Source organism: Sceloporus occidentalis, unplaced genomic scaffold (assembly GCF_023333645.1).
Source record: "Sceloporus occidentalis isolate IW3139 unplaced genomic scaffold, rSceOcc1.0.p SCAF_6, whole genome shotgun sequence".
Classification (NCBI taxonomy): Eukaryota; Metazoa; Chordata; class Lepidosauria; order Squamata; family Phrynosomatidae; genus Sceloporus; species Sceloporus occidentalis.
In genome coordinates this window covers 84,242,585-84,267,627 of record NW_028316986.1, presented here as the reverse complement: position 1 = coordinate 84,267,627, position 25,043 = coordinate 84,242,585, and the positions used below count along the sequence as shown (strand labels likewise).

Genomic DNA, 25,043 nt, shown 5'->3' with positions numbered 1-25,043 from the left:
CACACGCCATGGCTCCAATCCAGCTTTTTTTCAGCGCAAAAAGAAGTGGCAAAATGCAGCTCCTTTTTCCTCTGAAAACGGTGCCCTTTCTACCATCGCTGCAGCTTTTCAGTGCTCCTGCAGTGTGAGGCATCTAAACGCCATACTGCCAAAGCAGTGAAAAACTGCCATTGTGCAATGGCCAGAGTGCTTCACAACAGCTTCCTGCCAGCTTGGGGCCATGCATCATGTGTACGCCACATCCCCAAGCCTCTGGGAAGCTAGTGTATGTTGCTGGTCTATTCTGGACCTAAGAAAAAAATGACTTACAGCAATGAAACTTACATGCTATTCCACATATTCACCCTGAAGTTTGACACCCTTGGCACATCATTTTTCAAGCTTCTTTAACCCTTTCCCCCAAAATTCTGATGTCTGGTCACTGAAATACTGCTCTGCATCTGCTATCACCTCTAAATCACTTGCAAATTGTTTCCTTTCAAACTCTTTTTACTGTTTGGAAACAGTAAATAGTCAGATGGAGCAAGATCTGGTGAGTAGGTGGATGGTCTGTACACTCAAACCGCAAATTCTTCAAAATACCCATCCTCTTGCCAGCCCTGTGAGCAGGTACATTATCTTGCCAAAAGAGAACACCTTTCCGCAGCTTACCTTGCTGTTTTTCCTTCAATGCCTCCTTTAATCAGCACAGCAAGTTAAAAGTAGTATTTTTCATTAACTGTTTGGTCCTTCTTAAGATAGTCAATATCAAAATACCTTCCTTAGCTCAAAAAAACTGTGGCCATGACCTTTCCTTCTGACATCTGAGTCTTGAATTTCTTCAGCCATGAAGAACCTCAGTGCTGCCACTGCAAAGACTGTTGTTTTGTCTCCAGATTATAATAATGTAACTATGTTTGGAACAAGTTGTTCCAAAAAATTATTACAAGATCACTCAAAATACTGCAAAATCAACTTGGAAGTATCCATTCGATTTTGTTTCTGATCAGCATTCAAACATTTTGGCACTCACTTAGCTAACAGCTTCTGCATAGTCAACTGCTTATGAAGTATAAACTCAATGTATTCCCGGGATGTCTCTAGTGTCTCAGAAACTGTTTCAGCTGAATTTGCCATTCTACCAAAATCAGGTCATGAACATGCTCAACAATTTCAGGAGCTAACACTGTTGAAGGCATCCCAGATCTTGTTGCACCATTTGTCTCAAAATCTCCACACTGCAAGTTGGAACACCACATCGTCACAGTTGAGTATGATGGGCATTTTTCACGCAAAGTTTGCATCATACACTCATGAATTTCCTTTGAAGTATTCTTCTGCAAGAACACGAACATCATGATGGCCCAGAGTTCAGCATACAAAAATTCCACACTTTGCATTGACATGATTTTATCAATGATCTGAAAAAAAAAAACCCAGAAATTAGAGCTACAATCTTGCGAACTGGCAGTTTACTCTACAAAAGAACACTTTTTCAAGTAGAGTGACAAAATTACGTTCAAATTTTGAGAAGTAGATCAGTCTGAGAACTTACCATATCTCTATTATCATACATTATAAGAAACCAACTTCACAAGCAACTACTATATTTTGAATATCTCCACCAGACACCCTGCATATCCTCATGCTTTACCTTCAATCCTTCAACCCCCCAAGCTTTACCAGCCTTTTCTGGTTACAGTGATGTCAGAACAACACTGATAATGATACTGATGACAGCCATGATACTGATTCTTATGCAGCCCGCTTCCATTCAGTTAGTTACTACCACTCCATTGTCCACTACTGTTTTTTTTAAACTTTATTACGGCCATTTGGCCAACACAATTACAAAATTCCAATTTAAAACACAACATAGGTTCATGTACAGGCAGATTGGAGAGTATAAACAAATGACGGTCTATAAAAAGTAAGGATAAAAAGCAAGGATAGGACTGCACGATCAGGCAAACACACAACAATGAGTAGGCTGCCATCACCTCGCAAACAACTCTATCATATTGTGTAATAGAGCACCACATTCAAGACATATTAGTTCAAAATCACAATCATATCCCCTATCCAAGCAAGAGTTAAACTACAAAATGCCATTAATCAGATGCAATTCTACTACTGTTTTGATTTCACAGCCATTGACCTCAGCCCCACTTAAGCTTAAATCATTTCCAGTGGGACTTTCAAATACACTGCCTTTACTGGCCATGCCCACTCCATTAACAATGCTGACTACGTTTTTGGCCCCATCAATTGCGATGTTCTCAGTTCCAACCAAGACAGCAGACTCAGTACTGATAACTGATCAACAGGCAACTACTTGTTGTAAGCCATTGACAAAACATTCAGGCAGCTGATTCATCTAGCAATGGCTATTATTATTATTATTATTATTATTATTATTATTATTAACATTTATTTATAAAGCGCTGTAAATTTACACAGTGCTGTACATACAATCTTTTTAATTGGACGGTTCCCTGCCCTCAGGCTTACAATCTAAAAAGACATGACACAAAAGGAGAAGGGAGTGGTGGAGGGGAAGGGGATGAGGGCCAGCAGTTCTTCTCTACCTCCGAGGCCTGGACCAAGGCAGATGGACTGGAGGGAGGGCTTGGCTTCTTAATGGATGGTTATGACTCAGACTCTTGACTTTGCCATCTCTTTCACCACTCATGCCATCTCCTGATCAACAGGTGGGTGACATGACTCCATTGTGACCTTCACAACCTTATGACAAGCAGATCCATAGGTTGTTTCTTGGGAAATTCTGTGGAAGACATTCCTCCCAATTTCCATCAGATTTAGTCTTTTCTCATGCTGACAACAGATGTCTCTCTCCTGGGCTGAGAATCTTTATGCATAAAGGTTCTGGTAGCCATAAAAGCTCTTTCAGTTTTTGAGTGATAGGTATACAAATTCACAGTGCGAAACAAGAACACCATGATGTTCTATGTGAACAAGCAAGTAGATATACAATTATGAGTGTCCTTTGGCTATAATTGGACCAGTGGAACCAATTATTCCAAAGAGCATAAACCCCAACATTACTCATCTTGTGGGAAAGGACAACATCTTCATGGACTCCTGCAGCAGGTTTGTGGAGATCATTCATCTGAGGTATTCTAGCTACTGGGACATTCCATGTGTGAATGTGTTTGTAATATGCCACAACTGGAAGTGCAGGATCTTCTTTGGCCAGGTGGCTGGGGGACATGCCTCCTCCAACAACACTTTCTTTCATGACTGATTAGAGACTGGCCAGGACAGATCTTCACTGAAGACAGTTTTGTCTTCTTTCCAGCATTGTGTCTTTCCCTCCTCCAGTAAAATAGCTAATTAATTGTGTATATGAGTCACAGAGTCCATTAAAACACCAGCACTTTGTTTACCTATAACTGTGCCTTTTTGCGTTGTTGTCTGTGAACTTACCTCTCCTTCTCATGCCTTGGTTTTCTTAAAACCTGACAATGAACATTAGAACTGATGGAAGAGAAGTTGTACTTATTTATTTAGAGTATTTATACCTCGCTCCTCAGATACAAAGGCTCTCAGAGCATTTTACAGATTGTTAATTTGAATGTTCCCTGCCTTCAGGTTTATCATCTCAAAAGACATGACACAAAAGGAGAAAGGAATGGCAGTGGGGAAGGAGATCAAGTCCAGCAGATACTGTCAGTTCTTTTCTCCCTCCAAGGCCAGGGTGACAGCAGTTAAGATAGAGGAAGGACCTTTCATCTTCCTCTGGAGCTAGGCATGATGGAGCTGTGCCTGCATCCACTTCTCTCTCTAGTTTGGGCACAGCCAGACATGCTTGTGCATGAGTAGCTCATTTACTGTGAAAAGCTAAACAGCTCTAGAATGTTCCAGTCACGGCTCTCTGCAGGCCTAAGGCTATGTATATGAGTTCAATATCACCACTTCAAGTACTACAGTTACACTTTGTTATTTTCTAATTTTATACAGGTAATAGGAAATAATAATAATAATAACAACAACAACAACAACAACAACAACAACATATTTATTTGTATCCCGCCTTTCCCATTTGAGGATTGAGGCAGATAACAGCAAGGAAATTTTTAAACACAAATTTTAAACACAAGGACTGTGTGTACACTGGAATGCAAAAAAATAAATAAGGAAATAGTCCCCCCAAACCCCCACCTTTCTATCCTCCACCAATCAATACAAAATAATATCAATAAAAACATTTAACTGGAATAACATCAGTTAAAACTGCTTGACGAGAAGTGACAGCAATATGACAATAATGAGCAATAATGAGGAGAACCAGCACAGTAGAGTGGATTAAGGGTAGGACTAGGACTCTGGGAGATGAGGGTTCAACTACTCTCTCAGCCATGGAAACCCACTAGCTGACCTTGGGAAGCCAAATTTCCCCAGCCTGAGAGGAAAGCAATGGAAAACCTCTGTGCAAGAAATCTTGCCAAGAAAATCCAGTTGACTTGAAGCCACATAACAAGAGCAATAAAGAAAATGGGACTCAACTAAATTATTAATAGAATAAATCAAATGGATAGTGAGTGGGGGGAAAAACTTTTACTGAAAATTTTGAAAGTCTTGCTGGAGAAAGAAAAGAAAACTGAACATGCAGAAAAAGCAGAGAGAGAATATAATAGTGGGTGGAACAGTGGAGACAAAATGAACAAATGACAGATGCCAGTAAAATTTAATGGTGTGAAACAACAATTAGCCAAATGAAGACACCTCTCTGGTACAATAGTGAATTCAACACTGAAAATTAAACAAAGTTGCCACAGAGGTTTAAGAGAAACAACGTATGAAAGAAAATGTTGTGCCTTCCACTCAAACTATTTTAAAATACCTAGTTTGTCAGTAGGTGTGGAAACATCAACACTACAATATATTAATGTGGGGCACTATTGTCCATGTATTCCAAGCTGTTATTCTAGCAGCATTGAGGGCAAAATCAGTCTTTCCCCAGCATGCAGAGTCCTGTTAGGAGTTCAAGACTTAGGAATTACCTTTCCATGCAGTTGGCAAAATTTAATTTCATGTCAAATTTCACCTGAAGCATATTCTGTGGTTATTACTCAAGAGAAACAAGTAACATACTTAGGGAGAATGAGGAGAAAGTAATAATAATAATAATATGAAAATGTTGTTGGGCTGGGCAAATAAAGGTGGCACCTAAATGTGAATCAGGCTGATCTCTTTTTTAAAAAATCAGGTTAAGCACTATTATTATTATTATTATTATTATTTTATATATCACCATACATGAAATCAATGGGAGTAGGAAAATCCTCTTTACTTCTGAGTATTATCAAATCAGGAAGAGTCCTGGCTAAAGTCATATGAACATTGGAGTATCAGCTATTAGAATGGTTTAATTCTTTTTAAGGGGGTGGGGGGGGTCTGTATATATTATTATTATTAGTAGTAGTAGTAGTAGTATATTTGTACTGTTTTAATTGTTGGAAGCCACTTTGATTGTTTCTTACAAATAAGCAGGATAGAAATAAAAGTTTTATTATTATTATTATTATTATTATTATTAGCTATGTCTCTGTATTTTAATACACTTTTCATTAGAGAGATTATTGGGACTAAATTTGTATGCTGGGATGTGTGTACCTGTAGTGAGCATGAGCTGGAGGACTGAGGGGACACCACTGTAGAACTACTGTAGCTTTTATGTTTCCAGTGGGAAGATGGCATAGGTGGATAACACATGTTTGATTGCTAGAATTCTACCCTACATAAAGTTTGGACTGGGAAAACAATTTCTTATCTCTTATCCCTGCAGGAGATACAAAGTTGTAGTTCAAATGCACACAATAGATTTTACAGATTCCAGTCTTGCACTGGTGGCCCCAAGACAGTATTTTCATGGCTGTGCTTTGTATGTCATACTGGTGTTGTCATATGATGATCAAATCAGTGTAAATGTCCATCTCTTCTTTATATCCATCTCGTCTTTTTAGGAAGGTACATGGAACAATAGGGAAAGAGCATTACTGGTGAAGGTATCTCAACATCAATATGTGATCAAGAGTTTATCCTAATTTACTCAAAAACCTGAATCCAAATCTTAGTCCTGAGTGCAGCAGACCCATTGAATTAATGGGATTTACATAAGGAATGACTCACCATTCCTTGGGTCTACTCTGGTTGAGACTACTCATGGAATTCAGGCCTAAGACTGTTGGAAGTAAGGTGTGGTACAGACTGCCCCAAAGGGGTAACCTGCACCCACCCCTTATCTCGCAGGATTCAGGTCAGGGCAGCCTCACTGGCAGCCCTGCAGTCCCAATCCGCTGTTTTTCCAGGCCACGGAGAAACAGCAAAATGTTCTAAGAGATGTCCTTAGGGCTTCATGCCCCTGGACACCCCAGGAGCCACAACCATAAGAAAAGGGGGCCGCCTGGCCCCTTTCTCCTCGGCATTGTTCCTGCGGCTGTTGATTGCCACAGGAACGGTGCGTGCAGTGAAAAGGCGCTCCATTTCGGAGCTCCTTCCCATGCCTCAGCCAGGCCACCATAAGCAGCCTGGGGTAGCATGGAAATGTCACAAATGCACCACACTGTTTGGACTCAGCACGTGCATGACATCATTGTCATGCGCCCAGTGTGGACGGCACCACGTAACAATGGCGCCATCCACACGAACTAAGGTTAGGAAGCGTGCGGTTGGTGCGCAGTCCCTAACCCTAGAATTGGCGCGAATATGCCGCTTTATGGTGATCTGTATCGCGCCCAAGTTTCATAGAAGTCTATAGACATAAGTGCAAGTGCACGTGCCAAGAGGGTTAGGGTTGTTAGGAAGGATTTGAAGAAAGTAGCCTGGTCTCTTGCTGCAAGCTGTTTCGCTTTTGATTTGCAGCTATTAATCTGATGTTAAAAATAATTATGACACTCCCAAAGTGCCATAAAGGCACAAATATATTCTGATGCTGAGAAGTGAGAGAGTATAATGGAATATGACAGGAAATTTCAAAATAGCCTAATGTTTTCCATATAAAAAACAAAAATAAACTTTTTGTGATAGTTTCAAGTTAAGTAAAATACATATGTTTTGAATATTAGAAAGGCACAACCCATGGAATAGATTATCTGCAGAAAATCTCTTGCCATGGGGATTTTTTTTAAAAAATTGCCAATATATTAAGTGAGAATGCTTTAGATCTAGTGATTCGGGGTATTATGGATATCAGTGAATCAAACAGTCCCCTCTTTTTACAGTTTAATTTTTTAAAAAAATAATAAAAAAGGGTAACAGAATAAGTGACTGTTCTACATCACAAAGTCACCTGAAGTGTAAGAAATAGAAAGCATGATACAGTACTGAACACTGTTGAAATTATAAAGATATCATGTGGAAATATGTACTTAAAACATGTTAATGAAGTGTAACCAATTAGAGTAACTTGATTTATATTGTAAGTTCAGAAGTCTAGAAATTCTCAAACAGTGGGGCGATATGTGTGGGGAGGGCATGAGAGCTGCTCAAGGGCTGGGGGGAGAGTTAGAGGCCCTAATCCCCCCCTCTTCCTCCTCCTCCTCTTCCAAAACTTTTTTATGTGTGAAATTTACACATGTTAAATACTGAGTTTAAATCGATTCCGATTTGAACAATTTTATTTCTTTATAAAATGTTAAAATGTGAATATACACAAATGTGTGAATGAAAATGTGCACACTAAACAAACACATTATTTTTATTCATATACTACATTTATTCAAGTGGGGAGGCTATGCATCCACATGTAGATGTAAATGGACCAGTTTGAGAACCACTGGTCTAAGTGTTTTGGATTGCACTGGACAAAACCTTCATGATAGGTGTGGTTAGACTGTCTGGTGCAACAAAAGCTCTTTGAAACTAAACAATTACAAACATGCACTCATTGCTACCATTTTCAGTTCCACTTATATGACCAAGTCTTTTGCTTTAGCTATAGGTATAGTTGCATATTAGGGAAACCTATTGATGTAATCAAAGACAACATTTCTTATAATTTTCACCACTTGTAATGCATAGTGAAGAGAATGTGTGATTGTTCTTGCAGTCCATATTTCTCTGCCCTCGCTCTGCTTCACTGGATAAAGTAGATGAAGGCTGAGAAACTGGACATATGGCATCACATCATGTGCTTTGCCGTTCTGCCACATAGGGACAGAAAGAAGAACTGCCAGGTTTCTGGCTTAGGTGGCAGCTACAAGTTCCCTGAAACTGCTCCACCTAACAGGCAATAAATTTGGCTTCACTTACAAACAGCAGTAATGGATTTAAGAGTTTCTGATGCTCCTCAGTGCATTTATTTCTGAGACAAGCCAATATTACAGAAAGCATACAGGGAATTATCTAAGAAAAGTGTGTGTATGTTTGTGTGTTTACTGCTGATACTTAGTGCCAAATGCAAATGCAAATAAACCCATCTTTATTTTATTCATAGTTCTAATGGCAAGTCTATGTCATGGTCTGAACCAGGAGGGAGACAAGCTTCCAAAGGACAACATATGTGGCAGAGACTCTCAGTGCATGTGAAGAACAAGGAACCAGGATGCAACCAGACCGCAGTGATCAAGCCCCTAACTAAAAGCTATCCAGGCCAAAGCAGCCTGACTTTTTCAGACATCAGCAGCAAGACTCTGTATAATGTGGTGGAGGAGCAAGAGAGTGAGCCAGTGGGCTTCAGCCAACTGAACAGTCCTTCTACAGTTGTGCACAGGCGAGTGATGGTGACGCCGCCATTGCTGGCAACAGCCGAGGAAGTCCACCTGTTCTTGCCAGAACAAAGTCCCAAAGTTCAACCGCAATCACCAAGATCTGTTATGGAGCAGCTGCAAGGTGTGGTCAACAAATTTGCCACTGGCATTCCTGACTACAACTCTGTGATCCCTGCACCTTGCACAGGGAATGGAGTGAAGGCTATCCATCATCCTCCACTGATACAGCAGCGACAGGTGCTGCCAATCCAGATGGGCACTTTCAGTAAAGAGCCAGTTTCCCCCAAAGCTGCTGAAGAGGAGGAGGGGGAGGAGGAGGAAGAAGAAGAAGAAGTAAATGAAAACTTTAAGCTCATTCAAGAGTATGTGTATGAAAGGCCAGGGAACCTAGAAGAGGAGGAAGAAGAGGAAGAGGAGAGGGGAACCAGCAAACTGACTTTAGAAGACTCACCAGCACTGACACCCCCATCTCCTTTTCGAGATTCGGTGGCTTCAGGCAGTTCTGTGCCCAGCTCCCCTGTATCAGAATCTGTGCTTTGCACACCTCCCAATGCAATCTATGCCTCTGTTGTCCTGAGGGATTATAAGCAAAGCTCATCCACCCTGTAGAACAGAGGATGTTGTGATGAAAGTGAATGGACCATGTCTCCTCTGTCAGCTTTAATTTGATGGAGAGAGCCAGTATAAGCCATGCAAGAGAAGGAGAACAAATGCGGTGTTGTGTATATGATGGGGCAAACATGTGTATCCTGCACTAAATCAATTTTAGAGGGCTCCAGTTCTTTATCTGTTGTGTTTTTTAAAAAGGGAAAGTATTGTATTGTATTCAAAGTATTCTGAGAAGACTATAGGAATCTTGACAAGCACAAACCCCATATACAAGTTCTATAGCAAAAAGAAAAATTTTAAAAAGATAAATACACATGTTCACACACACTGTCACACACTCTCTTGGCAACACTTGAATATGACTCTGTGTAACACAACCACAGACAAGGCTTTAGCACATTTCATGGCTCTGCATCGACATTGAACGCAGCAGACTCTAATGCAGCAACATCTATATTGGAATGAAGGAAGGAGGAAGGGTTCTCTGGTCTCTGTACACTTAGCTTTCTCTTTTGTTATGCTTTCTTAGGTGGAAACAAGAAATTCTCCTCTGATGTTTGTGTTGGAGAAGCAAAAATGGCATGCAAGTATATCATTTATAGGGAATATTTAGAACATCCAATTTAGCTTCCCCTCCCCCATGGTCATTTTTTAAAGGGGCACAGTAAACACAACAGACACAAAAAGTTTCCTGATACAAACCAAGGCAAAAAAAAACCTGAAGTAGTCAACATTAGATGTGCCCTTTTGTAGAAAATTGCAAGCCAGGGGACTATACTGTTAAGGCAACATTCCCTGTAGCAAAACAATATATACCAACTCAACTTTCATAATCTGATGCATCTGCCTTGTGGTTACATTGTTTGTTTGTGTTACTATGGAAACAAGTACATATAAAATAATTATATATTTTGAGCAACAATTACTACTACTTTAAAGCAAAAAGCAATTCTTAATCGTGGCTCATTAGATTCATGGTAGAGGCAAGAGAGTGCGTGTATGTTTGTGTCTTTGTGTGTATGTATGTGTGTGTATAACTGTGTAGAACATGTGATGTGTAACATCTAATAACTGCCACTGGATGACTGTCCTACAAGTATATTATTGATATTTTTATGTTTCAACCATGTTTTATATTGCATTGTTTAAAATATATTTTAGATCTTTGGAGGTTTGTATGCTGTGCTGAAACATTTTTAAAAAGCTAAGCCTTCCCTTATAATAGGGTGCTTGATTCTGCTGATATTCTTGCTACGTGGAATTATGTTGTTGAGAATAACCAGTGCTCCAATAATTTGTTATTTCATGTATTTCAAACAAATGTGGTTAATAAAGGGTGCATCTCTTTTAGAAATCTTCCATATATCAGTATTAAAAATGTACAGAGGAATCTGGAAAAAGTTATCTAGACCATTAAATAGGAAACAACTTTCTTCAGTGCTTTACATGCAGACTTTGCACCTGACTCTGTCCACCATTGTCATGTTTTTTCGCACAATCCTTGTGATCTGCAATTTCAGTTTTTGTCCTTCTCCACATTCCGAGTAATGGAAATCATTTTGGTTATTATCATGCTATGAATAGCTCTTTGTCCATTATATTTCTTTTCTATGTTCTTCTCTCACCTTTGTCATATAAGAAAAAAGGAGCTCAACTGAAAATGAAATCCAAAGGTAAGCCAAGTTCTTACTAGTTGTTCTGCTGATGGACCGTTTGTGTCAGTGGAATCAAAGGCTGGGGGATTCTGTCTCCTCAGTCAATTCCTAAACATATGTTTTAAATCCCAGAGGCCTGGGACATAATCTAAATTGTCAGGCAGCACCTGAAGATGGCTGCAGAAGACAGAGAAGAGAATGTCATGTTTTCCTAGGGATCAACTCATTGTGTCATATTGGATGTAAGCCAGGTGTGTGCAAGTGTGCATCAAGATTTCCCTGTCCCTTTATCACTCTCCCTGCTTTTCCTCTGCCCTCTGCCAAAACCACACCTGAAGATAGTAGCATGGTGGCAAGGACAGGAACTCATCACAATGTGTATGTATATGAACACATGTACTAACACATTAAACAGCAGCCGAAGATAAGAAAACATTCCATTAGGATGAGCATGATTGCTATCCTTCCTGTGTATAGCATATTTGGAGTAAGCATCATTGAACCAGAGCTTGGAAAAGTTCCTTTTGGACACTGTGTGGCTGTTGCCATATTGCAAAACTGATCTAGTTTGACATCACTTTAGCTGTCATGGTGCCATCCTATGGGATCCTGGAATTTGTAGTTTGTTGTGACACCAGAGCTCTCTGTCAGAGAAGATTAAGTATCTCAACAAACAATCCCAGAATTCAGCTGGTAAAACAGCTTCAACTTTAACAAAAGTATTTACAGCCAGATGAAATGTAACTTTTAGCTTTTTGTTAGAAAGGAATGAAAACAATCTTGAAAAGGTGTGCAGCTGCAAGCCTGAAGTAGGGACTTCAAAGAAAGGAAAAAGCATTCATCACTTATTCAACAATTTTCCTCATTCTCTGCATTCTTCCATGCCAATCTGAAACAAACAATATTAACATTTTAAAACTACATTATTTCATCATTTACTTGCTAGAACAAGGAGAAGAGTCTGTTATCCTGCCATTCCATTAGACTGCCTCACTGGTCCTGCTCTGGTAAAATAAAATGTCTCAGAGCTGTTTATGCATGTGGATATGCATATGCTGCATGCTTTTTCTTCATCACACCTGTGTCCCAGTATCCAAGAACTCTCCACAACAGTGTAGGATGGGATGTAGGGCTGTTTTTGGAGGCAGAAATCAACTGAAACCAGCCCAAGACACCCTCCCACTACAGCCTCTGCTCTCATCCCATACCATTAAGAAAACTCCCAGCTATCAGGAGCAGCTTCTCAGAGACTAATGAGGCTGCAGTGAACAGATGGAAAGGGAAAGGTCACTTGAACTAGCATCCTTAAACCTAAACTTTAAAAACACACAGAATTTGGAAATCTAAGATTGGGAATAACTGTGGTGAAGTGGCCTAAGTGTTTCACTGGTACTCTGGGAGACCAGAGTTTGGACCCTTGCTGGGACATTTTCTCAGTCTTAGAGGAAGGCAATGGCAAAACCACTCTGAATAAAATCTTGCCAAGAAATCCCTGTGATAGAGTTGTCTGAGTTATCCAAAGCACATAAGAATAACGACAACAAAATCCACAGGGGTTTGGTTCCAGGACTATCTGATTTTGGATGCTAAGAAAGATCCGCACTGGTTAGTACTTGGATGGGAGACTGCCAGGTAATACCAGGTGCTTCTGGCTATATTTCAGAGGAAGGCAATGGCAAACCACCTCTGAGTATGCCTTGCCTAGGAAAACCCTGTGAAATCGATGTGGTTGCCATCAACAGAGGTCTTGGCGCAAACTTCAAGGCACACAGAAATAACAAAATTAATGTGCTTCTCAAAGTCCATCCATCCATCCATCCTTCCATGTATTGACAGGTTTTATGACACAGTGGGCTGAATCCAAGGCAGAAGTCCTTTTGCACAGTGAGCATTCTTCCTCACTCCATCTCCCATCCCACACAGCCATCTGTACCTCCAAAAATCTGTTCTGAGGGTTTCTCAAATTTTAGCAGGGGTGGTGGTGGTGCTCCCATCCCATTTCTAATACTGGTAGCATTCCATCAATAGAATGGTGCAAATGGACCTAACTCATCATTTCAACACTTGCACAGGACAGGTAAGAATACTGAAATATTACAGTACCACCAAAAAAAGCTATAAAAACAAGTCACATTTCAAAATGTGCAGTGAGTGACAATTATTTATATCTGATCACCAAACAATATTTTGAGTGGTTCAGTCTTGCATGAAGTTAGTTTTTACAAACTTGCAGAAGAAAAAAGTCTCACTTCTAGGGAGCATCCACAAATAGTTAATTTGAGATGGTCTGAGCCCTTCCATTGATGATGTTAGCAGGTCTTATCTAAATCCAGGCCCAAGTAGAGAAAGGTGGTGGTGGTGGTAAATATCTTCAATAGGACTAGAAGTTATTTCTCTTTCAGAAATTATCATTTGTTCACATATTACAATCTTTTCTTGTTTTCACTCTTACATTACTTCTTATGCCTTCAGTAATGTTATCAAACTCAACTAGATCTGACTGGTGATGCATACCACTTATGTGTGATACCATTTATTATGTAATCTCTGGCTGCATCTGCACTGCAGAAATAATGCAGTTTGACACTGCTGTAACTGCCACAGCTCCATACTATGGAATCCTGGGATTTGTAGTTTTGTGAGGCACAGCACTCTTTGGCAGAGAAGGCTAAAAACTTTGTAAAACTACAGAATCACAGAATCACAGAATCGTAGAGTTGGAAGAGACCACAAGGGCCATCCAGTCCAACCCCCTGCCATGCAGGAAATCACAATCAAAGCATCCCCGACAGATGGCCATCCAGCCTCTGCTTGAAGACCTCCAAGGAAGGAGACTCCACTACACTCCACACTACACTCCAGTTTGTACAAATACGTACAAACTGAGCCATGGCAGTTAAAGCAATGCATTATTTCTGCAATGCAGATTCAGCATAAGAATGGCCTAGTCACCTCAGTCTGTAACCCAGAAAGGAGAAAAAAGGGCCATCTAGAAGGGAGGAGATTACAGTGTTGCCAGTTTCTGGGGAATTCCCCAATTTTGGGGTAACGAAAAGCCTTTCTGGGAAATTTTCAGGTATTAAAAATTTATGGGGAATTTCCAGGGAATTAAACCTTTCAGTTGGGGAATTAAAAGCCTTTCCATTTATAGAGAATTATTTCACTTCCTGCCCCCCCAAAAATGGCCGAAAATGCCTTTCCTGCCCAAAAAAATGGCCGACCCGGAAGTCCCCACCCCTTTTTGCCTTCCCATAGTGCTTTGCGGGAGCTAGTAGCATGGTTCAATGCTCACACAGACACTAAGCAGATATTTGTGGAAACCGTTTGGTTCCTAGGAAAACGAAACCTGGAGAATATTCAAGACAGCCCAAAATGACACACTTAGGTACTCTAACTCATTGCAAACAAACCTGGCAGGCAGTGAAAGAGAAACATTTTTTTTCTGTTTCTGCCTCCACATGACATCCAAGCATGTTTGCTCTCTTCTAGACATAAAAGCATGGGAGAGGGTTGTAAAAACATACCTTTCGCTGAACAGACTTTTCCAACTCAGCAAAAGGGAGACTTTCATGAGCCCCTCCCACACTATTACAACCAGAAGCAACCAGAAGTGCTTTGGTGTCCTGTGTAGACAGAAAGAGAAACACACTTTTCTTTCACTGTATGTTGGGTTTGTTTGCAGACCAGGATATAGAAGCAGTTTGTGCATGTTGGCCTTAGACCAATTAAGCTTGAAAAAGAGAGAGCTTATAGGACGTTGAAGGCCCAAACCAGGGAACTACAAGTAAATTATAATCAGGGAACTACAAGTAAATGCCAGATTACAGCTCTGAGAATACCCCAGCCAGCAGTGGCAGCCATGCAGGCTGAGGAAGAGTGGGACATGTAGTCTAATAAATCAAATTTTCCAGGCTGTAGCCCAAGGACAGATACTAAAGTGCTGAAGTAATTAATTTGTCTCTGGATGCTAGAGTGCTGAAGTAATTTGCCTCTGGTATCCAGTTGGTAAGAGACAGCCTTACATATTCTCCATCGCTGAAGCCTCTCAGCTGTCAGTCAGAGTTACTTCTGAATATACACACAATTGAACTGTCACAGTATTAAAATCAGTCACAGGAAGATAATTTCAGGCAGGCCATATTTGGATTTATACAAGATCTTCACAGTTTACTACCCTATATTTGATAAAGTCCAATTTGCAGTTGTTCTTTGTCCCTTGGTAACCTATAAAATCCAAACAAAAGGACAAGTTCCAGTATAACACAAACATCTGCTCAAGCAGAACTTTCCTTTCTCCTCATAAAATCTGCTCCACGTGGTCATTGTATCAACCAAAAATAGGACAAGGGGCCCTGAACTGAAAAAACCTTTCCAACACTGGGGAGCACTAGTTAAATACAATATACTTTATTGCCCAAAAAATGAATTACCTTAGCTATAAACCACACATTACATAAGCTACTGAACAAATTCACAATATATTCCTTCTGGGTGCTATATCACTGTGCTGTATGTCATAATACACATTTTAACTTCTCTGGCTCTGTAAAAAGAAAGACATGAACTTTATGAAAGGTCCTTATTGTGAAGGCACTATTTAATTTGCCTGCTTTTTGTTACTGTTATATTACCATGATACAAAATCAGTACAGATATGCCTTAGTTACATGTGTTCCTAGGCATTACTTCTTTAACAGAAAATTTGGTACCAGGAGTAGAAATAACATAGAAATAATAGAGGTATGTTCCTATACCACAAAAAAGAAAAGCAGTTGAACATGTTTCAGCAGACTTTTTACCCAAAATTAGCAATATTCACAAGTGAAATGAAGCAGCCACATCTGATGAGCCTTGCATAACTAAATAAAAATGCTGTGAACTTTCTGGATACTACTTGAAAGCATCTTTCAAAATGCATCCAGACTTGATTTTTTTTCTTTTCTTTTGCCAGGCTCAAACTTTCTTCTGATTTCCATTTTAGTGGCCAAACTGACAGATCTGTCTTTTTCAGGACTTTGTCACATGAGGCTTGAAAAATGGAATTTTTAACAGGATAAAAGTGTTTGGGGCTGATACTTATCAGACAACATTGTGTCCATCCTACTGGTGCTTTGCATTCCCTTCATTACTATAATGCACCTTTTTGTTGATGGGCAAAACCCATCAATAGGCTCTTTATCGCACCGCTATTCCATTACTGCCTTTGCATGATAGGTTCCTTCCACTGCACTTCCACTCCTTAGGCAGTCATGGGATGTGAGTGGGTGTGATTCTGTTTCTCTAGGCCTCTCCCCCCTGCCCCTTGCAGCAATTGTGGCCAACACCTTCCTGAGGCTGGTTGCTATATGTATATTCACCCAGCAGCCAGCTTCAAGAGGTGGTTGGCAGCATCAATCACTTGTCCCCTCCCTCCTACCCAAGGCAGTAGAAAACAGATCACATAACTTTGGATCACCAAAGCACTATCATGGGGGCAAGTACTATATAATAAAAAAAATGATGCCAAACTGGTATGTTCCCATTCTTAAATTAGTATGATTATGGTGATATAGCAGGCTGGTGTGATAATCCTCACATGCTAGGGGTAGCTACTGAGGCAATTGTGTATGCTTTCCCCTTTTCTCTTTGTTTTCCTGCTCATGTGTTCTCAGTAAATAGCAGCTACTATTTACTTTGCCTGTTATAGGCAATCACATGTGTCTACAGAAGATGTGATAAAATAAAATCCCATCATGTCCCACCTGAAGCTTTACTGCATTGTTTACTTCACACACACTGCTACAAACCAACACCCAGTTTCTGTTTTTCCCGCTCTTCCTAATTTTAATGCTGACTTTTTCTTTTAAAAAAATGCCAGTTATAACCTATGTGAATAAAAACTTTGTGGTAAAAGAGATGAAGAAAGATCCAGAAGGAAGATATTTGATTTTGGAAATTAATATAGGAGATGAGGTGCTAATTGTAGTAAATGTATATGGACCATTAGAGAAAAAAGAAATTTTCTTTCAAAAGCTAAATGATGAATTAATGCTACATGACAAAGGAAAATTGATTGTTACAGGAGATTTTAATGGTGTAATAAATGTAAAAAGAGATAGGAGGTCTGAGAAGAAAAATAAAAAAAGAGACAATCAGGGTAAACTCCCTAAAAGTTGCTTGGAATTGATAAAAGAACATGAGTTGGAATATTTATGGACCCATAAGTATAATAACAAATCAGGCTTTACTTTTTTTTCAGGGGTCCATAAATCTTGGTCGAGGATAGATTTGTTTTTGATTTCCAAGGAATTAATAGTTAGAACTAAAAGGATGGAAATTGACCCAAGAACTTTTGCAGATCATTGTTTAATAGAAATGAGTCTGGAGACAAGAAACCCTGGATGTTGGAATTGGAGATTACAAGAGGAGTTACTAAGAGAGGAAAGCTTTGTAGAAACATTAAAGACAGAAATTAAATGGTACTTTAAGCTCAATGAAACACCTGACATTAAACACAATATACTCTGGGAAGCAGGGAAAGCAGTGATTAGAGGGTTGTTAATTAAAAGGCAAAGGGAAGTTAAAAAAGAGAAAGTGGATAAGGAAAGGAAACTCAGTGAAAAATTGAAGAAAAAAGAAAAAGAAATGAAACAATACCCCACAAATAAAAAATTAATAAATGAAGTTAAATTATTAAAAAATCAAATTCAGAATAATATTAATGAGGAAATAGAAAGGGATCTGAAACGTAATAGACAGAATTTTTTTGAGAACAGTAACAAAGTGGGAAGGTGGCTAGCTAAAAAATTAGAAGGAAACAGAGATTTAAAATTAATAACTAAAATTAAAATAGGTGAGAAGATAATTACAGAACAGGAAAAAATAGTGGAAGCTTTTAGAAATTATTTTAAATCGTTGTATGACCATAAGGGAGAAATGGAGGACTCTAAAATTAAAGTGAAAACATATTTAGATACAAAAGCAATCAAGAAAATTACCCCAGAACATAGAGCTATTCTAGATGCAAAAACTACCAAACAGGAGGTTATAAAAGTGATTGCAAGTCAAAAGGAGGGGAAAACTCCAGGAGGAGACGGCTTTACGGCTCTTTATTATAAAACCTTTAAAGCTGAACTGGTGGAACCATTGCTTAAGTTATTTAATTTGATAGAGGAAGAAGGCATTCCCCAATCATGGGGAATGGCAAACATAACACTCATTCCAAAAGAAGGAAAAGATAATACATGTCTGGACAATTATAAGTCTTTTAAATGTTGATTACAAAATTTACACAACAGTCTGGGCGAATAGGCTGAAAGAGATACTGAATATGATTATAGGGAAATATCAAAATGGGTTTTTACCGGGAAAGCAAATTAGGAGTAATCAGGACAATCATAAACTGTTTAGAATACTATCAAGTTAATAACGACAAACAATGTGCTTTGATTGCATTAGATATGACAAAAGCTTTCGACAAATTAAAATGGGAATTCTTAATAGAAGTATTAGAAAGAAGGGAAATGGGAGAGAAATTTATAAATGCAATGAAACAAATTTATCAACAACAAAAAGCGGTAATTAAAATTAATAAATATAGATCCCAGGATTTTCCCATTAGGAAGGGCGTTAGACAAGGATGCCCGATATCACCACTTCTCTTTATTGTGTCAATTGATGTGTTAATAGGAGCTATAAATGAAAATAAAAAATTAAAAGGGATTATTAAAAAAGGTCAGATGATTAAAACTAAAGTATTTGCCGATGATGTGGCAATAATATTAGAAAGTCCTTTAACAAATATAGAAGCCTTGCAACAGGAATTGAATACTTTTGGGAAAGCAGCAGGTTTAAAAATAAACAAGGAAAAAACGTTGATGATTACTAAAAACTTATCAGCACAAGAAGAGGAGTTGTTAGCTGGAAAATCAGGCTTTAAATTAGAAAAGCAAATCAAATACCTTGGCATTAAATTCTCTAAAGATAGTTTAAAATTATTTGAGAACAATTATGGCGAAATGTGGAAAGAAATTAAAGAAAAATTAAACAGGTGGAATAGATTGAATCTCTCGCTCCTTGGTAGAATCGCGGTCATCAAAATGGTGATAATACCAAAATTGATGTTTCTTTTCGTAAATTTAGCAATAGAGATAAAAGATAAACAGTTTAAAGATTGGGAGATGGATTTGAAAAAATTTTTATGGAAGGGCTCGAAACCCAGGATCAAATTATCAACCTTAAAAGATGTGAAGGGAAAAGGGGGTTATGCTCTCCCAGATCTAAAGCTATACTACTGGGCTTGTAGCCTAGTATGGATTCAGAATTGGGTTAAGTTGGAGGAGAAGGAAATATTAAATTTGGAAGATACTCAATTGAGGTATGGATGGCATGCGTTTTTGAGTTACGATAGGTTGAATAAAAATAAGGATTTTAACAACCATCCTATTAGAAGATCACTATTGCGCACCTGGGAAAAAATCAAAAGAATATTTTATTTTAAGATTCCAGTGTGGACATCGGCACAGGAGGCATTTTTTGCCAGATGGATAGATAACAATAATAACAGATGGCTCTCTTATCAAAACTGTTTGATCAAAGATAAGAATGGGGAAATGAAATTTAAATCTAAAGAAACCCTTAATGGGTCACGATACATTGGTTTAATTTTTTACAAATTAAAAATAAATATATAGAAGATCAAAAGACGATAGGAACTGAACAAAAACGGAATGAATTAGATGAGATTTTTTGGCAGCCAGAAAAGAAAAAGGTTTCAAAATTCTACCAATTATTGTTAAGACAAATCTTAGAACAAGAGGTGGTTAAAGACCACATGATCAAATGGGCCCAAAATTTGGGAAGTAGGATTGACTTAGAAGAATGGCAGAATGCCTGGAAAAAAACTAATGAGTTTACAATTGCCCAGGTACTTAAAGAATTTTTTTTAAAAAATATCTAACAGGTGGTATTACACCCCCTGGAGATTAAAGAGGATGAACAGAATTAATTGTGGCAATTGTTGGAGATGTGATGATGAAAGAGGCAATCTATTACATATTTGGGAGATTACCGCATATCGTTCTCAGAACGTTCTGCACGTAACGTGATGAGAACGTTCCTGGAACGGATATTACCGCATTGAGTAAACTGGAACGTGATCAAAACGTGATTGGAACGCATTTTACCGCACAGCGCTTCCTTTTTCTTGAAACTGTTCTCAGAACGGTTTGCTGTATTACGTTTTGTGGGCTGTGTTCTGATGACGTCGCCACTCAGTGGTTGGACGGCTCAGGAGAGGCGCTGCTCCCAGGAAAGAGGAAAAAGGGAGGCTTGGGGCATGGAGCTCGCCTCTCCTGAGTCCCTCGGCTTACTGAAATCCCTCACCTCCCTTCCCCATAGGAATCAATCCAAAAACGGAGTTTAAAAGGAGCAGAGAGCCCTATGGGTCTTCATCTGGGGAGGCAGAGGTTGCTTGGCTATGGGGATGTCCTGCCATCTCTCTCTCTCCCCTCTTTCCCCATAGAAATCAATCCAAAAACGGAGTTTAAAAAGAGCAGTGAGCCCTATGGGTCTTCATCTGGGGAGGCAGAGATTGCTTGGCTATGGGGATGTCCTGCCATCTCTCTCTCTCCCCTCTTTCCCCATAGAAATCAATCCAAAAACGGAGTTTAAAATCTCTCCCAGATGCAGACCCAAAGAGGAAGGGAGGTGGGGGATTTCAGTAAGCCTAGGGACTCTGGCTGCCGCCCCCCCCCCCCCAGCTTGTCTTCCCTCCGAAGGGAGTCCGAGGATTCTCTTGGGAGGGAAGGAAGGCAAGTCCCTATAAAACGTTGGGGCTTCATATGCTGGCATATGTTTGAAGAAAATAGGATAAAACCTATGTAACTTGATGGGCCAAGGGCAGAGTCCCCTCCTTGGCAGCCTGGGCTTTAAGGGAGCTCCACGGAGGTCCCTTCAAGCGGAGGGAAAGGGAGGGGACTGGACCAAGGGCAGAGCCCTGGCAGCCATTGCGGCTCTTTAAACCGGTTAGAAAAGAAGAGTCCTCTGCTGTCATCTCATTTCCCCTTTTTGGCAGCTTGACACCCTTTTGCTCCTGTGTGTGTGCATGTAATGTGTGCCTTCAGGTTGTGAGCTTCCCTCCCCGCTTTAACTCTTGTCTGGCTCTTTGCTATGGAATTCTGGGAGTTGTTTGCTTGCTTTTGTGTGGTGCTCCAAACAGAGGAGCTGTTGTGGGTTCCCTCCTGGAGGGAAGGAGGAGAAGGTCCTGGGCATCCCTGCCTCCTGCATTGTGACAGCACAGGAGCCCCACTGGACATGACACTAGAGGCCCCCCGCAGAAGCAGCCAGACCCTCTCCCTCTTGCTCTCTGCTCTGGTCTCTTCTTTCCCTCTCTCTTTCTCTCTCTTTCCCTGCTTTCCTCTTCTCTTCCTTGTCCCACCTTTCCTCCCTTTTTCCTTCCTTCCCTCTCTCCTTCTCCCCCCCCCCCTCTCTCTCTCTCTCTCACACACACACACACACCTTCCCTCACTGCAGTCGCTCGCCTGCCTGCCTCCCTGACTCCCTGCCTCCCTGCCTGTCATTCTTTCAGCCAATCAGGAGACGGAGGAATGAGAGAACAGATTTGAGAACGGATAAGAATACCGCACACACTTCTGTTGGAACGTTCTCATCACGTTTCAGTTCGCTGGGAACACATTCAATCTGTACCCTCCTGGAACACATTTGGAACACATTTAAACGTTCTGAGAACCCGATTGGAACACATACATGCGGTATACTCAAATGCGTTCTGTTCTCATCACGTGATGAAAACGTTCTCAGAACCCAGTGCGATAATCTTCTTGGTGGAACTGCAAAGTAATTCAGAATTTCTGGTTGGAGATTTATAAATTAATTCAACAAATATTGGGAATTAAATTTCCATTTGACTCCAAACTATTTTTGTTAAACATGACGTCAATTTTAAAGCCACAGGATGAAAGAAAATACTGGAGAATCATTTTGTATATGATAACCGCAGCCAGAATAGAGATTGCTAAAATGTGGAAACAGAATAAAGCTCCGACGTGGGAAAATTGGATACTAAAGCTAAATGAATATAGAGAATTGGATAGGCTTTCGTGTAATATTAAAAATTATAGTAAAAAGAGGAGAAAGGAAGAATGGGAAAAGGTAATTTTGTTCTTGGAAAAAGAGTGGAATCTAGATATAGAACTTATTGAAATTTAAAACATTTAAAGATATCTGTGAAAAGTGAGATAAATTATTTTTATTTTTGTCTTTGTATCTGACCCAATAATTAGGTCAACAGATGGATGGAAATTACAAGACTGCAGTGATAAAAATGTTAAAATTGGGAGACATACAACAGGGAAATGGTTTGTTTGTTTGTTTTTTGCTATGAATAAGGTTTAGTATGGTTGGGTCATTTGCTGATAAAATGTTCAGAAATGTTTATGTTAATTGTTGTAAACCATAAAGGTAAATATTTTACTCTGCGTATATGGAAAATGTAGGAAAGAGAAGAAAGAACGGAACATAGCAAAGTAGAAGTGTATGGGATGAGGAGCTTTGTAAAATCAAGCATTCAAAGTCCACAAGGATGACCGGAAGTCTTCTTTCTTAGGGTTCAAGAAAAGAAGATACTTTATGCTAAGATACAAATTTAAACTTTATATTTGATGTATTGTGAGAACATTTTGATATTTGTATTTTTTATGCTGTGATAATTTTTTTATTTTAAAATTGAATAAAGATATATTAGGGAAAAAATGCCAGTTAGTCAGAGGATAAGAAAAAAAGGGGCGGGCATGACTAAGTATACATAAAAAGACTTTGGCCTGTTACAGACTGCCAAAATAAAGCTGCTTCAGGTCTCTTTGGAGGTATGCTATTTAAATGATGCATGCATCCTAAGAATCTGGAAGCTGCACCAAAAGCTGCACTCCAGTGCTTAGGAATGGAGTGTGGCTTTGGTGCAACTTCCGGACTCTTAGGACCCATGCATCATTTAAATAGCATGCCTCCAAAGAGACCCGAAGCAGCTTTATTTTGGCAGTCTGTAACAGGCCCTAGTGACCTTCCTTGTCAAAGGCTTTGTTAACTAAGGGCCTGAACAGACAGGTCAAAATAAAGCTGCTTCGGGTCACTTTAGAGGTATGCTGTTTAAATGACACATGCATCTTAAGAGGCCAGGAGCTGCACCAAAGCTGCGCTCTAGTCCTTAGGACTGGAGTGTGGCTTTGACGCAGCTTCCAGCCTCTTAGGACGCATGCAGCATTTAAACAGCATACCTCCAAAGTGACCTGAAGCAGCTTTATTTTGGCCTGTCTGTTCAGGTCCATAGGCATACTTTTAGTTCAAAAAGGGGGGTGGAAGAGCAATATGCTAAGCATGAGTAAGAATATTTATTGGCAGATGACAGCTTGTACTTGACTTGGTCAATCTCAACATAATAAGCACCTATTTTCCATAAATATAACAGATACCCTAAAAGAAATGGACTTTCTTACATCCTCCTATCCACAGAATCCCCTACAGTCCCCTAAAAATAATGCCCAGTGGGTTGAGGAACTTTTCAGAACATGGTACATTGTAGTGCAGGGGAGAGGGGTCAGTGTTTATCTTCTTTTAGTGGAACTATTCCATTAGCAGAAAACAAATATTGAAAGAAACCCATTCATAAATAATATCTTCTTTTTTTAAAAAAAAATGATGCTTGGAGTACTAGCTCTTAATTTGCATGTGCTGTGATTAGAAATTTGATACCTAGCTACTAAAATCTATCCAAAGCTCAAGATCTCACCAAATAAGTACAAGCTTCTAAGTCTTCTTTAAAAGTTTCCTTTGGGGTCTTATGATATGATTAATTAAAATTGTCTTCATAACAGTGTTTGTTTTATTTTTATTTTTCATGAAGGGAGGAGGTTTAAATGCGGGTGTATGGTTCTTCAAGTCATCTGTCGACTTATAACAACCACAAGAATTTCATGAGATTTTCATAGGAAAGGAATTCTCAAGAAGTGCTTTGCTCTCAAACATAGCCTACAGCACCTGGTATTTCTTGGCTGTTCCCCATCTGAGTACCAATCAGGCATGGTCCTGATTATCTTCCCAGATTACTCCATGAAATTGTTATGATTTAAAATGCAAAATCTAGAAAATTATCATTCTAGGCTCTAATCCTTATGTATACTAGGATCTCTTATTGGGTGCTGATTCATAAATATGCATCATTAATTCAGTGTCTTATGACCCCTCGTTCAAGACCATTTCAGTTTCCTGTTCTTCTGTACCACATACATGCAACTTCTGTATGAAAATGAGTATAATATGTGAGGATGGACATGTGGTTCCGTAAATTAGTGACCATCCAACTGGACCTCATGTAAGCCACTCTGATAGCCTTTTGCCTGAAGAGTGGGGTATAAATAAATTATTATTATTATGTGCTAATGCACATTTCACAACACATAGAACAGAACTGTGAAGAAACTGATCCCATGTGATATGGCGAGTGTGTGAGAGAAGGCTTAGCTGAATTTGTGAGCTACTCCTGCCAGGTGCTTCTTTTTTATCACTTTCCTGCCACCAGACTTGCATAGCGTTCATCTGTGAAAAATTACCTGAGAGGAGTTATCCTCAACCAGGGATGTGCAAAGTGGACCTCTGGGGTGACATGTGGCATTTAAGGCTGGTTTTGTGGTCCCTGACCACATCCCTGATGGGCTTTTATTGACAAAATTGGATGGGTTACCTCTGCTGTTAAACCTCCAAGAGTAATGATTCATCTTTTACATATTTCATGGGGTCTTGTGCATTCTTTAAAACAAAATAAAAAATACCCATTTTTCAAAACCAGAAGAGAGCTTGCAGTCACTTCTGATTTTCTTTTGTTGCATTTGGGGCAGCCCATGCAATATGTAGGGGGTGTCCTGACATGCCCATCCTTGTCCTAGGTATACCTTTCTTATCTTCACTCTGTAAAGAAAGGGAAAGCTTTCAAACCTCATGGCATATCCACTGCTCTTTAGAATGGTAACATTTATTTGGATCTCTAGTTGAATTATACACATTGGATGCATATACA

At 39.5% G+C, this 25,043-nt stretch overlaps 1 protein-coding gene across 2 annotated transcripts in view; it reads left to right on the top strand.

Moving 5' to 3' along the window:
- Nucleotides 1-10,654, top strand: part of GRM1 (glutamate metabotropic receptor 1) — a 266,340-nt gene extending 255,686 nt beyond the window's left edge. The window contains exon 9 of one of the 2 annotated variants that reach the window (XM_089530235.1): nt 8,438-10,654. In XM_089530235.1, coding sequence (XP_089386361.1) covers nt 8,438-9,320 — 883 coding nt within the window. In that variant the 3' untranslated portion in view covers nt 9,321-10,654. The remainder of the gene's footprint in view (nt 1-8,437) is intronic. The other variant, XM_089530236.1, reaches the window with a different exon arrangement.
- The last annotated feature ends 14,389 nt before the right edge of the window (nt 10,655-25,043 follow it).